This window comes from Crinia signifera, chromosome 7 (genome assembly GCF_055691185.1).
Source record: "Crinia signifera chromosome 7, ASM5569118v1, whole genome shotgun sequence".
In the NCBI taxonomy this organism is placed as follows: Eukaryota; Metazoa; Chordata; class Amphibia; order Anura; family Myobatrachidae; genus Crinia; species Crinia signifera.
The window spans coordinates 86,314,397-86,333,539 of NC_139223.1; the positions used below are offsets into that span (position 1 = coordinate 86,314,397).

Genomic DNA, 19,143 nt, shown 5'->3' on the forward strand with positions numbered 1-19,143 from the left:
AATGAATATAGTGATACATTTACTGAGTGTGTTATTACATTGTGTGTGTGCTGTGGCCAAAGCTACGCATGGAATGTTGGCCATAAACAATTTGGCATGTGCATGTAATACAGTAGCACTAACATTTAGGTTACAATGTATGTGGTTGGTGTACTAAAGATATTTTGCACACAATAGTTTTTCTTGTTTTGGTTGGAGACCTTTTAATAATTGTTTCTCTAAAGGAACACACTATGTATAACACATTTTATTTACAAAAAAAACATTAATAAAGAAGGAGACAAAAATGTGAAGTTTAATCACTTTTATTTAAAATATCCCAAATTGTATTTATTAGCTTTCATCATATTGGTGGATTTATGGTGTTACTGAATCATCCGCCATTACTGAGCTCTTTAACGGTATTTGCATGTCAGAGCACTTTCAGCTCTAGCCAAGAACTTGTCAATGGCCTGGTGAGTGGCGCTGTCAAAATTTTTAGGGAAATGGACAGCGATTACCACGAGGATGTGATGGGCCAGGAGCTGGAGGAGAAAGAGACAACAGTAGGAATTAGCTGCAGCACGCATACTGTATGATCATATCTCTCCTACATTACATAGCTACAGTATACACAACAAGTACTACAATAGCAGCCACTGATTGAAACTCACTGGGAAATTTCCAGGATCCACTCTCAAATCATAGGCATGGAGGTCACTCAGTTTATCCAGGGCTCCCTCAATGTTGTCCAAGTGAGAGGCAGCCTCTGTCAGGGCATCTACAATCTTCTTCCCATGTTTTAGAATATGAGGGGAATCCTTGTGGAACTCAAAACTGGGGAAGTAAACTTTGGTCTGGGGATTAGCACAGAACATCCTAGGAAGAGTATAAGAAAACACAATGTAAATGTATACACATATGACACATAACAGCATTGCTACAGATATCGGGAATTTCTAAAACTATAGAAATTACTATGCATCCCATCCCCACAATGCGTTCCATCCTATCCACACAATGATTTCCACATTAAGTACACAGAGTTCCATAGCATCCCACGCACGCAGTGAAATCTGAGCAACAGAAAAGTTGTTTACCTGTACAAAGCTTCTCCGCCATACTTGTCAGCATGAGCAGCTACAGATGGCCAGATGGCCTGGATGTGTGCTTTGTCATCAGCGTTGAGAGCCATGGTAAGTTGTTTTGTGTTGTCAAGTGAGGACACTGATGATGGAGCTCTAACAGTGCCACTATTTATAGGGCTCATGTGCAGGGAATAAGGACACAGTGGTCCACCTTCTGCATCTATTGGATTAGCCATAAACCAGCTCCTCCCAGACACACAGCTATCACACCCATCCAACTTGGCTCATCACCAAGGAAAGCAGCCCAGCCCAATTTTAAGGCTCCCTAATATAGCTTACAAAATGATGAGTAATAATACAGCGTTACTGTAACATATAATGTCATTGAAAAAGGGAACAACAAAAAGGGGACAAAGGGAGCACACTTTACAAGTACCGATGTTCAAGGCAGGATAAATGTATACTGTAAAATGCTGAATACAAAGTACCTCCGTGTACCATTATAACCATAACATCAAATGTGTAAGTATATATATATATATATATATATATATATATATATATATATATATATTAGAGATGTGCGGACTCGGATTCCAGAGATCCCAGCCCCCCACGAACGTCATCAATCCGAGCCCGGTTCCGAGAGCTTCCCGTCTGACTCGGATCCGGGCGTGCAGGCAAAAGGTCATCGCCCGGCGCCGGATTTCACAAGGCTTTAAATAGTGGCTCCCGCCCCCGCCATCTTTACTCCAGTCTAGGAGCGGGTTGGGAGAGGGTGTGTTGGTGCTGCTGCTGGGGCTTGAACTGAATTTGTCGCTGGGGCTGTCTGCTGGGGCTCCCTCAGTGCTACTGTGTACTCTGTCCTCCTCTCTGCTTAGGGTGGGATCACAGTCAGCTGTGTAACAGTGATAACTGATTCTGCTGTGTGTCTAACTGTGTACTTGTAGTGCTACTGTCTCCTCTGTGCTGGGGCCTACCTCTGGTGCTGTGTTGTACATAATATCATATAATAATATTATATTATATATATCTATAGTCCACTGGTGCTGCCTGCTAGTGCCTGCACTGAATAGAGGCTGTCAGTATCTACTCAGTCCACTGGTGCCACTGCCAGTGCTACTGCCTACCTAGTAGTACCTACCTACTATGCTATTATATTTAATTAATAAATAATACCTGTCCTGCAGTGCTGTAACTGTAATTAATTCCAGGCTGCTGGTGCCCTGCCAACCAGTACCTACTGCAATATAATTATTATTATAATATAATTCTGCTGGTGCCTAGTATTGCCATATCTACCTGCTGGTGCCTAGTACTGCTGTATCTACCTGTCTGGTGCCTAGTACTGCCGTATCTCATTCTCTATATATACTACCTGTCTGCTGGTGCCTAGTAGTGCCGTACCAGTCCAGGGGTGCCCCATATGTGCTGTATAATTATATGGGTGCCCCCCTGTGTCCCGTATCAGTCCAAAGGTGCCTGCATGTGTGTGGTGTAATTCCATGGGTGCCCCCATGTGTCCCGTATCAGTCCAAAGGTGCCCGCATGTGTGCCGTATAATTCCAGGGGTGAGCCAAGTCTGCCGTATAATTTGTGGGGTGCTATATCTCCAGAGCCAACTGACCCATTTAGATGAGACCAGTATCATATTGACGAAATTTTGTGTGGGCTTCAAATGATTTTGGTCCCGTGAAACTGGACAGTTTGGTTCCAGATAAATCTGTCCTCAAACAATATGAACAGCCATGAAATTACATTTCAGAAATAAAGAAAAAGGTTTACCCACAATATCTCTAGAAACAATGAACCCATATGGACCTGCTTGGTATCAGATTGAAGGCCCAGCTATTTGGGTTCGACTGAGATCAACCTCGAGCTTCTGTGATGCCGATTGGGGAACTGTTGGAACCGGGTAGGGGTCGGAATTAGTGGGTCCCATGTTACCCTATGGGGAAAACGTTCCAGTTTGCCTGGCAGTATCTCCGGTTCCCAGAAGGCTAGCGACGTGGGGCTGGGCTCGTTGGAAAGCCCTGGCCCTCAGCTATGGGCCTATTTGGACAGTGGGCCTGGAGCTGGAGCTCTATTAGGCCCATTGTTAATCCGGCCCTGGTCAAGGGGTGCCTGCATGTGTGTCATATAATTCCAAGGGTAAGCCAAGTCTGCCGTATAATTCATGGGGCGCTGCCAAGTGTGCTGTATTAGTCCAGGGGTGATGCTAAGAGTTCTGTATCAGTCCAGCGGTGATGCTAAGTGTTCCGTATCAGTCCAGGGCAGTGGCGTAACTAGCGGTAGGCAGCCCCAGCGGTGCGCTCGGCAACCTTCTCCATGGCAACCCCAGCAGCAGCACGCAGGCTGTTTGTCCCCTGCAGCCACCATCCCCAGGTATAGGCGGCCCTGCGCTGTCACATCTCTGAGTGACAGCGCAGTTAGCCCCTCAGCGCTCCGTTAACAGCCAATTGTAGCGCTGCTTGTGGGGGGTGTCATAGCTCTGTAGTGTGCTGTGCCCGCGCTGTGTACCTAGGATCAGCGTCCCTCCTGTAGTGACTGAGGAGAGCCCCAGCGCTATATTTGCAGCCGCTCTGAGGAGACAGAGTCCGCGCTGTGTCATTATGCCGGAGGATGTCATTATGCCAGGGGAGCTGAGGAGACGGAGCCCACTGTGACATGATGCTGGGGTAGCTGTCAATCACTGCCCGACGGTGTCTCCACATAGCGCCTGCAGCGCTATTACATTGCCGGCCTAATAGAACCCTCCTGCTCCAAACTGCATGGCTGTGCAGAGTTCAAGCCAGCAGAGAGACCTCTGCAGGAGCAGATAAGTATAATAACTGCACCAATACACCTGCACCAAGTTTGCGTGTGAGCGTGTACTCCTACCCCCCCTGCAGCCTATAACCCTAACCATACACACACACCGCAGCCTATAACCCTAACCATACACACACACAGCGCAGCCTATAACCCTAACCATACAAACACACACCACAGCCTATAACCCTAACCATACACACACACACACACACCGCAGCCTATAACCCTAACCATACACACACACCGCAGCCTATAACCCTAACCATATACACACACACACACTGCAGCCTATAACCCTAACCATACACACACACACCGCAGCCTATAACCCTAACCATACACTCACACACCACAGCCTATAACTCTAACCATACACACACACACACTGCAGCCTATAACCCTAACCACACACATACACACACACCGCATCCTATAACCCTAACCATACACATACACACACACACACACACACACACCGCAGCCTATAACCCTAACCATATACACACACACACTGCAGCCTATAACCCTAACCATACACACACACACCGCAGCCTATAACCCTAACCATACACTCACACACCACAGCCTATAACTCTAACCATACACACACACACACTGCAGCCTATAACCCTAACCACACACATACACACACACCGCAGCCTATAACCCTAACCATACACACACACACACACACACCACAACCTATAACCCTAACCATACACATACACACACACACACACACACCGCAGCCTATAACCCTAACCATATACACACACACACTGCAGCCTATAACCCTAACCATACACACACACACCGCAGCCTATAACCCTAACCATACACTCACACACCACAGCCTATAACTCTAACCATACACACACACACACTGCAGCCTATAACCCTAACCACACACATACACACACACCGCAGCCTATAACCCTAACCATACACACACACACACACACACACCACAACCTATAACCCTAACCATACACATACACACACACACACACACACACCGCAGCCTATAACCCTAACCATATACACACACACACTGCAGCCTATAACCCTAACCATACACACACACACCGCAGCCTATAACCCTAACCATACACTCACACACCACAGCCTATAACTCTAACCATACACACACACACACTGCAGCCTATAACCCTAACCACACACATACACACACACCGCAGCCTATAACCCTAACCATACACACACACACACACCGCATCCTATAACCCTAACCATACACACACACCACAGCCTATAACACTAATCATACACACACACCACAGCCTATAACACTTACCATACATGCACACCACGCATCCCTCAACCCTATCCTTACACACACACACACCGCAGTCTATAACCCTAACCATACACACACCGCAGCCTATAACCCCAACGATATACACACACACCACAGCCTATAACCCTAACCATACACTTACACACCACAGCCTATAACCCTTACCATACACTCACACACCACAGCCTATAACCCTAACCATACACACACACCCTGCAGCCTATAACCCTACACACACCGCAGCCTATAACCCTAACCATACACACACCGCAGCCTATAACCCTAACCATACACCACAGCCTATAACCCTTACCATACACTCACACACCACAGCCTATAACCCTAACCATACACACACACACACGCAGCATATAACCCTAACCATACACACACACAGGGGCGGATTGGCCCACCGGGAAACCGGGCTGTTTCCCGGTGGGCCGGCATATTTTTAGTGTAAAGGGCCGCCTCCCTGCTTAACAGGGCTGGCCGCGGCATCTCCGTGTATTTTGCCCTTTTTAAAGATGGCCGTGGCCGGCCTCAGAGTTATTCTTCCACAGACCATACTGCAGGAGGGCTGGTGCGCATGCGCGGGCGCATACAGCTGCTCCTGCGGCCCGGACTCCAGAGAAAGGAAGCTGGGGAGCCGGCTCTCTGATGGGCGGTGGCGGAGACAGCAGCAACGTAACAGGTCTGAGGGCGGCCACAGTCTGCCTCAGTTTATATATATAACCTGCCTCAGTATATGTATATATATATGTATATAATATATGTATATATATATATATATATATATATATATATATATATATATATATATATACATATATATGTATATATATATATTATATATATATATATATATATATATATATATATATATATATATATATATATATATATATATATATATATATATATATATATATATATATATATATATATATATATATATATATATATATATATAGCAATCCAAATCCTCACGGACAAAGGCACTCAGGAGACGGTTTCATGCAAATAAAAGTTGTATTGAATGGGGACGTTTCGGGGTATGAGCCCCTTCCTCAGCCCACTCCTACAGCAATGAGAACATACATAAAACACATTTTTATACTCACAAACCAACGGAGCCTCACGCGCTGCTGGATCCACGGAGTCGCCGCCCGGAAGTCGTCACGCAGCACTTCCGTCTCAGGGCGCCTGGCTAATGTTGCTAAGCAACGTGTAGCTTGCGTTCCAGGAGCCAGGAAGTATACTGCCGCTCAGAATACGTGCTGGATCGCTCCATTTGGACAAGGCAAAGCGGGCACCCGGGGCTGTGGATAAACAAATAAAAACATTAGACATGAAAACACACAAAGCAGCATATATACATAACAAATAGAAAGAGTGGATGTGCCGCCACTGTCCGAATCAGGACTCAGCTGAGGTCATGCCGACAGTGCACCCGGCTGTATGGAGCATAGATGGTGTTTAGCTCACATACAGCCCCACTACACATCATGCAATTTCCCCAACCAATTTCCATAGATCCGGGCACACATAGCAACAAACCATACTCTTTCAAACACGCAAGTAATACATCAAATATAATATTAAACATTAAAGCACAGTGAAAAAAGATTAGAGGAAGAAAAAATTTCATAAGACTATTCCAATAATTCTTTTCGTTAAGACCTTTGGGAGAGATGGTGTTCAAGCGAAAAATCCACTCGGATTCTTTTATTAATAATTTCTTTGCTCTGTTGCCACCTCTAAGTGACTCAGGAACTTCATCGATGATAAAGTGTTTGAACTCACCGATGGAATGCCCCATGGTCTTAAAGTGGCGCGCCACAGGCTGGTCAATCTCCCTCCCTCGTAGAGAAAGGTTGATTGCCGACCGATGGAGCGCCATCCTTTCACGGAAGGAACGTATTGTTTGACCTATATAGTAAAGGCCACAAGGACAAACTATAGCATACACAACATGTGTGGTTTTATAAGTAAAGACAGATCTAATTTGAAACCTCTTTGCAGAGTGTGGATGTTTGAAGTCTTTACAACTAACCATATGCTTACATGTCTCACAGGACCAACAGCTGTAGCAGCCCGGAGGTTTAACATAAGTATTAGGTGGCCTTGAGATACCCATCCCAGTGACATCAGTTTTTACCAACCTGTCCCTAAGGTTGGGGCCTCTGCGAAAGGCTGCCATAGGTCTAATGTTTCTTAAAGCAGGGAGGTCAGGATCGGTTTTAACAATAGGACATAATGCATTGGTGGCATGCCTAATGATGGGACTTGCCACTGAAAAAGTAGTGGACCATGGAAGTACCGATGTGGTATCCCGTCGCTTGGGTCTTAGTAATTGGGATCTGGGCATATCCAGAACTTGCTGTTTTTGCTTAAGCAACACCGTGAGGTCATAGCCTCTAGCAATAAATTTCTCGATAAGGGCATCAAGTCTTACTTCAACTTTGTCTGAGTCACTTATGATCCTTTTGACTCTGACCATTTGAGACAGAGGCAGCCCTCTTTTGAGGGCAGGGGGATGATGGCTAGATGCCATCAAAAAACTATTGCGTTCCACATCTTTAAGATAAACATCTGTACTGATAACATTATTACAGATCGTTACACTTACATCTAAGAAATTGGCCATAGTGGTACTCCAAGATGCTGTATACTTAATCGAGGACTCACTTGCATTAATTTCAAGTAATAGATCAGAGAGTAAATCCTCGCCACCCGTCCACAAGACAAAGATGTCGTCTATGTAGCGGGTGTATAGACGCAAGTGTCGACTAACATCTGGTTTATCTAAGAAAGTGGTTTGCTCCTGGCTAAACATAAAAATGTTTGCAAAGGATGGGGCCACTGCGGACCCCATAGCACATCCCCTCTGCTGTAGGTAATAAAAGTAATTGCGCTTCAGGGTTAGCACAATTAGTTCCATGAATAAATCATGGTCCAGCAAGGACGGATCTAGATATTCAGTAATGAATGCCCTAACAGCCTCAATACCCCTATCATGTGGGATGGAGGTATAAAGGCTGCACACATCCAGGCATACCATAAGGGTCCCATCAGGTAATGTACCTATACCCTCTAATAATTGAAGAAAACTGGTGGTATCTTTCAAGAATGTACATTTCAAAGGTAACAAAGGCTGCAGTAGAAAATCCAGCAGCTTAGCCACTGGCTGATATAAAGAGTCACGGGCAGCTATAATGGGTCGTCCTGGAGGGTGTAAGGCATTCTTGTGGACCTTAGGTAATGAGTATAAAACAGGAACTAGCGGCCACTCATTGTACAGAGATTTGAATAATTTGGACGAAATTTTACCATCCCTCATAGCGGTTGTAAGAATATCATGTAATTCCCGCTTATAAAGGGAGGTGGGGTTATTAGGCAATTTTTTGTATACCGCTGTCTCAGCCAGCTGACTATACAATTCATGACGATAGTCTGTCAGGTTCTGGACCACGATGGCCCCGCCTTTATCGGCAGGCCGGATGATAATATCCTCATAGGTGCCCAGTTGGCTCAGGGCTTGAGATTCGGCTGGAGACAGATTTTTTCTGAATTTTGCTGGTGCCCCTGTGTATTTAATGACAGAATCGTCCAATAATCTCCCAAAAGTACGCAGGGCCGCATTATTTGACACAGGGTCAAATGTAGACGTGGGATAACTCATCATAAATGTATCCAAAGGAGCCTCAAGAATGCCATCAGGTTTAGTTCGAAAATGTTCTTTTAAGCGCAGTTTGCGCATCAACTTGTGTTGGTCACACTTCCAACTGAAGGGGTCGTGAAGGTTGGTCGGAACAAAAGTCAATCCTTTACTCAGAACATTTAACTCAGTGTCGGTCAACTTACGGTTAGACAAATTCATTATAGCGGTCTCTTGTCGACAGCTCTGGATGGATTTCGCCTTATTTCGTTTATTCTGGCCCCCCTACGGGAGGGCGCCTTCTGTTCGTACTTTCCGATGTCCCGGAAGCCTGACCTAAAGGGACATCCTGGGTACTAATGGCATCATCCGAATCAGAGATCATGAAATCGCTGTCATTATTAGCTGCAGCTGCATCACGTTGTGACCGATTTCTTTGACCCTTTTTGGTCCAGGGGCGACGTCTCGTCTCGTCTCGTGGCTGGCGTTGGTTTGTACCCGCTAGCCAACCATACACCCTATTCTCCTCGTAGTCGGCCTCAACGGTGCGTTGCTTGTTGCGTTTGAATTTGAGTAAATCATTCTTGTGAGACACTGGAGTTCAAGCTTCTCAATCCATGCTGCATTTGCAGGATCACACAACATGGAGTTATGTTCTTTTAGTAGGTCTCCGATTTTATTCTTGGTGACCTGTAACTCCCGGCCAGCCTCCTCGATCACTAAGACCATGAGGTCTAATGAGCAATGATTGAGAATTCCAATCCATTTTTTAACGAATTCGGGATTATGTCTCCCAATGGTCGGTGTGTTGCGCACTCTAAATCCCCTTGGGATGTGTTTGCTCCGAAAATAATCGGACAAAGATGTCCCATGGAGGAAAAAGTCTGTTTCACGTCTCCTCAGGCGGAACAGCTGATGATAGATTTCTTCCATGGTGAATGGGGGATTTGCTGTGGTATCATCGTGTGCAAACAAAATATTTCCAATTTCAACTGTGGAAAACGTGAAGGTATCACATGCAGGAACATTAAATATACGACAGCCAGCCATATCATTTGTAACAGTTCCACTAGCATTATCCATGGTAATGGGGTAATGCAACGGCCAGTTCAAGTTACGGCAGATCGTATAAAAAGGTCCAGTAGATCTCAGAGCTAACAGTAATGAAGATATAGCCAGATTTTAGATCAAGGGTGCCTTGCAACCGATGCTGGTCAAAACCAGCACAACAAATATAGTCCAATATCTGCCGGCACTCTGTGTGAATAAACAACAACTTGCCCCCGGTGCCTGTACAGGCACCGGGGGCAAGTTGTTGTTTATTCACACAGAGTGCCGGCAGATATTGGACTATATATATATATATATACAGTGCAGGACTTGCACCTCGCCACACCTCGGGCAGAGGTGGATATTGGGGGTGTTTCAGGAACACACTCACATCTGTCAGGCAGGCTAAAATGGTCAATGGTTCCCACACAATGTAATAAGCATCGACTTACTACGCTAACTGCGTAGTCAGTCAGACTGACTACACTGACTGACTACGCTAACTACATAAGATATATATATATATATATATATATATATATATATATTCAGATACAGAAGTACCAACACACTCGCCCTTCCCAAGAATGGGGTGCAAACAGCACCCACTTCCCAGGTTGCGGTGCATTGGCCTGTGACCACACACTCTAGTAAATACAAACACAGCGGGCCCAGCACTCACTACAACAAACTAACTCACCTTAACATTAAAATAATCAATTAAATAAATAATGGGGTTTTAGTTCATGAATTGATCAATGCATTTAAGCTTGCAGCCCATCGCCAAGGGACCCCATTTCACTGCAAGTCCTACATTAACAACTGGTTTTCATGGGAACCTGGCAACTGCTTGCACATCATAGCTAAAATGAACATGTGTTTTTTTCCTATATAGGTTAAGTATCCCTTGTCTTTATCGTTTTCAGAATGTACCATATATACTCGAGTATAAGCCTACTTTTTCAGACCATTTTTTATGCTGAAAAAGCCCCCCCCTCGGCTTATACTCGAGTGAGGGTCCCACTTGAGTCAATGCATTCTCCCACTTTCTTTTTGTAAAATTAGGTGCCTCGGCTTATATTTGGGTCGACTTATACTCGAGTATATATGGTACTTTTTTTTTTGCTAATAACCTACTGGGGGCATCTGTAACAGCACTGCTGGGAAAATGATATGTAACAGCACTGCTGGGGAAATTATATTTAACTGGCACTACTGGGGAAATTATATGTAACTGGCCCTACTGGAATATGTAACTGGGAACTGTAGCTGGCACTACTATGGACATGATCAGGGCCGTTTCTAGACAATTTAGCTCCCAGGGCGAAGAAAAAAAATGCGCCCCCTCCCCCCCAACCAAATAAATTACATGGTACTGAAGAAATTGCGCGCGCCGGAGGTGCGCGCCGAAATAGGGGGTGTGGCTTAATTTAAAAAGGGTGTGGCTTAATATAAAGGCGTGGTCTAGCAGGAAAACAATTACCTTACATCACACATTTGCATCCTGCATGACCAGACATTGGTTACCGCAGGAATTGTCATTGTCCTCCCGCACTTAAGTTGGCCGGCTGAAGGCCACACAGGGACTTAGTACACCTCACAGATCAAGGCCAAACAATGACAGGCTACTTAAATCATTATACACTATTTATCCGTGATGACAATTACACATTACGCCACACACCGTGATGACAATTACACATTATGTCGCACACACCGTGATGACAATTACACATTATGTCGCACACACCGTGATGACAATTACACATTATGTCGCACACCGTGATGCCCATTAGACCCCACACCGTAATGGCTATTACAAATTATGCCACACGCGCCGCTGACACACAACTGATGCCGTTTACTAATATGCCCCCACAGTGCCAGATATGCCCCCACAGCGCCACACATATATGCCCCCACAGTGACAGCTATGCCCCCACAGTGCCACACATATGCCCTCAGTGCCAAATATGCCCCCACAGTGCCAGATATGCCCCCACAGCGCCACACATATATGCCCCCACAGTGACAGCTATGCCCCCACAGTGCCACACATATGCCCTCAGTGCCAAATATGCCCCCACAGTGCCAGATATGCCCCCACAGCGCCACACATATATGCCCCCACAGTGACAGCTATGCCCCCACAGTGCCACACATATGCCCTCAGTGCCAAATATGCCCCCACAGTGCCAGATATGCCCCCACAGCGCCACACATATATGCCCCCACAGTGACAGCTATGCCCCCACAGTGCCACACATATGCCTTCAGTGCCAAATATGCCCCCACAGTGCCAGATATGCCCCCACAGCGCCAAAAATATATACCCCCACAGTGCCACACATATGCCCCCACAGTGCCACAGATATATGCCCCTACTGTGCCAGATATGCCCCCACAGCGCCACATATCTCCCCACAGTGCCACATATGCCCCCACAGCGCCACATATACCCCCACAGTGCCACACTTATGCCCCCACAGTGCCAAACATATGCCCCCACAGTGCCACAGATATATGCCCCCACACTGCCAAATATGCCCCCACAGTCTCAAATATGCCCCCACAGTGCCATAGATATATGCCCCCACAGTGCCAAACTCACTGTGTCTGTGTCTCCCCCTGTGCCATCGCCTCTGCTGCTGCTTCCTTGGGGAGGGGAGCGGAGCGCATCGCGCTTCTTTCCTTCCCCTTCACTGTGTAGCGTCAGCGTGTACTTGTTCTGAGCCGTCGCCCATCAGCCATTCATACCCCACGGGCTGGCTCCTTATTGGCTGCCAGCCCGCGAGATCTGATAGGCTGACAGCCCAGTGACTGTGAGCGAGGGGGAAGGAGAGACGCACGATGCGTTCCCCTCCCTCTGCTTGTTGTCATTGTGTGTGGACGGCTGGACGCCGGGGAGGAGGCTGCGGCGGCCGCGGCGTTGCAGGAGCTGCAGGGCGCCCCGGCTGTTAAACAGAGGCGGACAAGCCGTGCGGCGCCCCGGGCTGCTGCACGGCTTGTCCGCCTCTAGAAACGGCCCTGGACATGATATGTAACTGGCACTAAATATGTACAAGAAAACTATTGCTTGGCATTCAAATTCAGCTTCTGAGATTGTACACCAACTTTGTTTCATGTTTTAAAACCTTGTTTCATGCACATATAAAATATATTTGTATGCATTTCATGTGTTTCTGTAGATAAAGGTATGTCACTATACTGCTGAATGTATTTTTATTTTGTATTCAAATGATCACAAATTGATGTGCACAGTGTGCAGTATTCCCAATGTGTGGATATTAGAGAGCTCAGCATGTATTGCTGATAATGTATCTTTAGAATAGACATTATGGGCTGCACTAAATATATAAAAGTTCTGTCAGATAGCTTCCAAAACTGTTCTGTTTTTATGATGTTGCTGGAGTGCTAACATAGTAGGCAAAATGGCTGCATAGTGATAACATAGTAGGCAAAATGGCTGCAAATCATGCGCTGCTGCAGTTTCTGATGGATTCACAAGTATGAAAAGATGCAAATATCAGCTTGAGGATTCCTTGTGTACTTCATATGCTGAAGTTAGTCGTACTTTTCTTATTTGATTACTTCCTGACTGTTAGAGTAGAAGCTGGTGGTCAGTCACAGGGGTGGGACCAGTCTATTTTTGCCATTAGGCCCCACCCCAAACAGGTTAACTGTGGTAATTGGCTAAAATTTGCGTAGAGGCAGGGCTAAATTGAAGAGATTAGCATATAATTATCTCTGCATTAGCATATCAAAATCTCTGTAAAGCGCTGTGGAATATGTATACGCTATATAAGAAACTGTTAATAAATAATAAATAAATAAATATAATTATGTCATTATGCTCTGTCTTATCCGCAGAGCATGCAGTGATGCTGTAATTATATCTGCGTTGTGCCCACTAGGAAGTGTGCAGAATGTGAAAGGCATGCCCACTGTACTGGGGGAGCTGGGAACTACACGAAGGATTAGAAGAACAAATTTGCAGAAATCGGGTGAGAGTAGGCAAGTATGAACTGACCAAATCTGGTGACACCCACTTTGCAGTATCTGAGCATTGCTCAGCTGCACAATGTTGACTTGTTGAGCAGTCCCTGTAACTTTTTCAATATATGGGCACTGTGACAGAAATTGCAGCTACAATGTACCCATGCCCATAAATCATACTTACCTACTTTTACTTCTTCCTCTCTGGGAGATGCCTGAAGAGGAGAAGTAAGTGGTTGGCAGAGGGGATAGGACCACGATAAATGTGCCATTAGGGAGAAACTGCATAGATAAATCTGCATAGAGCTGGGGCTAAAAAAGACATTACCATATATTTGCATCACTAAGTCCCACCCTTTCACAAATACAGGAGAGGAACTACCCAAAAAATAGGGTGCCTCCCGCAGAAATCAGGAGAGTAGGCATGCATGCCATAAATGTGCCACGACCTTAACAAGCCTATGTCACCTCTTCTTTGTGTGATTACTTTACATTACCTTCTGGTCTCCATCCTCAAATGGATCACAGGCACAGTCTCAAGTAATAACAATGTCATATTTAAATGCATATGCATCACGCACTTGGTTTTCTCTTACTGTATTTATCATGCCATATGCTTCGGGCTGCCGTGGATAGTGGGGGTGTTTCAGGAACACATTTACACCTGCCATATCATACATCTCAGCAATAGCTACTCAGACGCAGGAGCGAATCATTGCTGAAGAGTCGGAGACACTCCTGCATCTCAAACTGATGAAGCACCTCTCCCCCGGTGCCAGCATGATCACCTCTCTGCCACAGAGAGGGGATCTGTCACGCTAGGGGTACCTTGTGGATCTGTCTGAGGCCTGGAGGTTGGGTGTCTGCGGCTTGAAGGAGACTGGAGAATAGCAGGTTTGATATAACTCTTTATTGTAGCACCAACATAAGAAGGCAAAACCATAAATGATACTGCAGGCTGGAAAACCCAGTGGAATACCTGGGTAACAACTGAAAGTCCAGAATGCTGGGATTGATCCCAGAGTCTCTGTTAGCTTACTGGGGAAAACAATGACTGACTGTGGGAGCAGACGACAATGGGCAGTAGGAGACGAAAGTCAGCGACCTCCGATGACTGGCAGTAGACGCAGATGCCGACAGCAGGGTGAAGCCGCGTCAGCGAGCTGAAGGACTGACAGCAGGTGCAGATGCAGACAGCAGGATGGAGAAGCGTCAGCGGGCACGGAGGCTGGCAGTAGATGCGGATGCATACAGCAGGATGGTGAGGCGTCAGCAGGCACGGAAGACTGGCAGTAGGTGCGGAGGCAGACAGCAGAATGGTGAGGCGTCCGCAGGCACGGAAGACTGGCAGTAGGTGCGACTGGACCACAGGCAGACGTGATGGTGTGTCAACAGACACGCAGGACTGACGACAGGTACAGCGGATCGACAGCAGGAGTGAAGATGTGTCCACAGACACGTAGGGCTGGTAACAGGTGCAGCTGGTCGACAGCAGGAGTGAAGATGTGTCAACAGACACGCAGGGCTGGTAACAGGTGCAGCTGGTCGACAGCAGGAGTGAAGATGTGTCAACAGACACGCAGGGCTGGTAACAGGTGCAGCTGGTCGACAGCAGGAGTGGAGATGTGTCAACAGACACGCAGGGCTGGCAACAGGTGCAGCTGGTCGACAGCAGGAGTGAAGATGTGTCAACAGACACGCAGGGCTGGCAACAGGTGCAGCTGGTCGACAGCAGGAGTGAAGATGTGTCAACAGACACGCAGGGCTGGCAACAGGTGCAGCTGGTCGACAGCAGGAGTGGAGATGTGTCAACAGGCACGGAGGGCTGGCAGCAGGTGCAGCTGGTCGACAGCAGGAGTGGAGATGTGTCAACAGGCACGGAGGGCTGGCAGCAGGTGCAGCTGGTCGACAGCAGGAGTGGAGACGACTGGAACAAACCTGAGAGAGCTGGAAGCAGGATGCAATTGCAAAGTCCAGGAAATAGGTGTTGAACTGTGAGGACTGGAGGCAGAATGCAAATGCAAGGATCCAGGGAACAGGTGCGGATTGAAAGATAACGAATACAGGATACAGGTGTGGGCTGCAGGCAAGGAACACTGGAATCAAGGACTTCACAGGGCAAGGGCAGGAGCACAGGCTGAAGCTTCCTTTCAAGGGATTGACAACAAAGCACTGGCGCCTGTATGCCCCAGAGGGCTCTGCTTTATCCCCCAGGGCAGATCCTGATTGGAGGAGTTGAACTGGAGCTCTGAACCATTGGCTGGCTACAACAACATGGCGGCGCCCGGACTGGAGACAGACAACCTTGTCTAGCTCTCATGCTGGATGCGCATGCCGCAGGCCCCAGGAGGATGGTCGCGGCCGGAAGACCTAGACGCCGCGCTCCCCGTCCTGCACCCAGACGGATGGCCCGCAGGCCCCGCCGCCGGAGATGAACAGGTGAGCGGCGCGTCCTAACCGCGGCCGTGACAGTACCCCCCCCTTTTGAAGTGGACTCTGGACACTTCCATGGTTTTCTTGGATATTGTTGATGAAACTTACGGACCAAAGTGGGAGCATTGACGCGAGCAGCATCCACCCAGGATCGTTCCTCTGGACCGAAGCCTTTCCAGTCTACCAGATGTTGGACTTGCCCTGAACGAACTTTAGAGTCCACAATTTTTTTTATTTCAAAAGCAACATCATGATGAGCCTGAGGCTGAGGAGACTTGGGTATGGATAATGGTTGAAAAAGGCCAGCTGGGGCTTGACGAGAAGACTTGTGACGAGAACACTGGGTACAGGATGCTATGAAGTCAGTGACATCTTTCTTCATGGACGGCCACCAGTACACTCTTTTAATGAATTCTAAAGTTTTCTTTATACCACAGTGACCAGAAAAACGAGAGGAGTGTGCCCACTGTAGCAAAGATGACCTGAGTCCAGTATCAACAAAAGTCTTTCCTCTAGGAATGGATACTACAGCAGTCTTGGCAAACACTGTAGGGCTTAGAACTGGGCTTATGGTTTCCGTCTCTGGCAGAGAGAGTGGATAGGTTCGGCCCTTTGGAGGCATTTTACCTGGAATAAGGTCGATGGGACAGTCCCAGCGCCGATGCAGAGGTAATTTGTCGGCTGAACCTTTACAGAAGACGTCGGAGAAGGTTTGATAGGCTTGAGGAAGAAGATCAGGAGACGTAGGCGAGGTGGGCTGGATACGCAGTAATTCGGGAAGACAGGTATGACGGCAGTTCGTACCCCAGGACAGAACCTCCATAGTACCCCAATTAATTTTCGGAGAATGTTGCTGGAGCCAAGGAAACCCCAACACTACAGGGTGGTTCGCTTTAGGAATAATGAAAAAAGATATTTCTTCCTGATGCAACGCCCCAACTTGAATCTTGATGGGCAGAGTCCGATGAGTGATGGAGGCTTGAGGAATAAGACTCCCCTCTACAGCAGATAACTGGAGTGGCTGCGAAAGTTCCTGAGAGTCCAGGCCATGATAGGACACAAACTGGGCTGAAATGAAGTTGGCGGCTGCCCCAGAGTCCAGTAAAGCAGATACTGCGAGTGACCCATTGGGTAACACCACCTGTATGGACAGCAAAGAGTCGGACTTGATTGGAGAAGTTTCTACTCGTCCTAAGTTGGTCTCTCCGCAACCAACTAGGACCGGGAGTTTTAACGGACGACGGGTACATTTGGCTAACAGATGACCTGATTCCCCACAATACAAGCATAAATTCTGTCGCCGTCTTCTCTGGCGTTCTTCGGGAGTTAGGCGAGTATGGTTGATCTGCATAGGCTCATCAGAAGAATTTGGAGGGAGAGTAGGCCCTAGGCGAGGAGAAACGGAGATAGACTTGCCTCGCTCTTGCCGGGATCTCTCTAACTGACGCTCCCGAAAACGAAGGTCCAACCTATTGCAGAGCGATATGACCTCACCCAGCGAGGTGGGAAGATCTCGGGTGGCTAATTCGTCCTTCATGCGTTCAGATAACCCTGCCAAGAAGGTGGAAATTAGAGCCTCCTCATTCCATTTCAGTTCAGATGCCACGGTTTGAAAGTGGATAACATATTGAGAAACGGAGCGGGAGCCTTGACGAATCCGCAGGATTTCTGAAGCGGCAGAGGATACTCGTCCCGGTTCGTCAAAAAATTTTCTGAATTGAGAAATAAAGTCAGAGTACTTGGAGAGCAGAGGATCATTTCTTTCCCAGAGTGGGGAGACCCAGTCCAATGCAGAATCCGATAATAAAGAGACAATATAAGCCACTTTAACATGATCAGAAGGAAAGTTCATTGGTTGCAGGGAAAAATGTACTTCACATTGGTTGATAAACCCCCGGCAGGTACGAGGGGTACCATTATACTTAGAAGGGGTAGACAATCGTAAAGACGGGGAGACAGTCTGTGACGGAGGGTTTGAGGCTTGCCTTTGAGATATGCCTTGGAGTGCTTGAGTCACTTGCTGCTGGGATTCCTCCAGTGCTCGCAGCCGAGCGACCACATTTTGAAAGAACTCCTGGCTGGCGGACGGATCCATTGGGCAAGTGCTTACTGTCACGCTAGGGGTACCTTGTGGATCTGTCTGAGGCCTGGAGGTTGGGTGTCTGCGGCTTGAAGGAGACTGGAGAATAGCAGGTTTGATATAACTCTTTATTGTAGCACCAACATAAGAAGGCAAAACCATAAATGATACTGCAGGCTGGAAAACCCAGTGGAATACCTGGGTAACAACTGAAAGTCCAGAATGCTGGGATTGATCCCAGAGTCTCTGTTAGCTTACTGGGGAAAACAATGACTGACTGTGGGAGCAGACGACAATGGGCAGTAGGAGACGAAAGTCAGCGACCTCCGATGACTGGCAGTAGACGCAGATGCCGACAGCAGGGTGAAGCCGCGTCAGCGAGCTGAAGGACTGACAGCAGGTGCAGATGCAGACAGCAGGATGGAGAAGCGTCAGCGGGCACGGAGGCTGGCAGTAGATGCGGATGCATACAGCAGGATGGTGAGGCGTCAGCAGGCACGGAAGACTGGCAGTAGGTGCGGAGGCAGACAGCAGAATGGTGAGGCGTCCGCAGGCACGGAAGACTGGCAGTAGGTGCGACTGGACCACAGGCAGACGTGATGGTGTGTCAACAGACACGCAGGACTGACGACAGGTACAGCGGATCGACAGCAGGAGTGAAGATGTGTCCACAGACACGTAGGGCTGGTAACAGGTGCAGCTGGTCGACAGCAGGAGTGAAGATGTG

The 19,143-nt window shown here is 47.4% G+C and overlaps 1 protein-coding gene across 1 annotated transcript; it reads right to left on the reverse strand.

Moving 5' to 3' along the window:
* Positions 1 to 289: 289 nt before the first annotated feature.
* Positions 290 to 1,318, reverse strand: LOC146019498 (hemoglobin subunit alpha-1-like). The gene is made up of 3 exons (XM_083152020.1): positions 1,080 to 1,318; positions 654 to 858; positions 290 to 524 (listed from the first exon to the last, which is right to left on the reverse strand). The coding sequence occupies exons 1-3, from the start codon at positions 1,301 to 1,303 to the stop codon at positions 396 to 398; spliced, it is 558 nt and encodes a 185-aa protein (XP_083008146.1). The 5' UTR covers positions 1,304 to 1,318; the 3' UTR covers positions 290 to 395.
* Positions 1,319 to 19,143: the final 17,825 nt, after the last annotated feature.

Coding starts and splice junctions, on each gene's coding strand:
- LOC146019498 (XM_083152020.1), bottom strand. CDS start 1,303: ATGGCTAATCCAATAGATGCAGAAGGTGGACCACTGTGTCCTTATTCC. Junction 859..1,079: donor GGCGGAGAAGCTTTGTACAG/GTAAACAACTTT, acceptor TACTCTTCCTAG/GATGTTCTGTGCTAATCCCC. Junction 525..653: donor TGGATCCTGGAAATTTCCCA/GTGAGTTTCAAT, acceptor TTTCTCCTCCAG/CTCCTGGCCCATCACATCCT.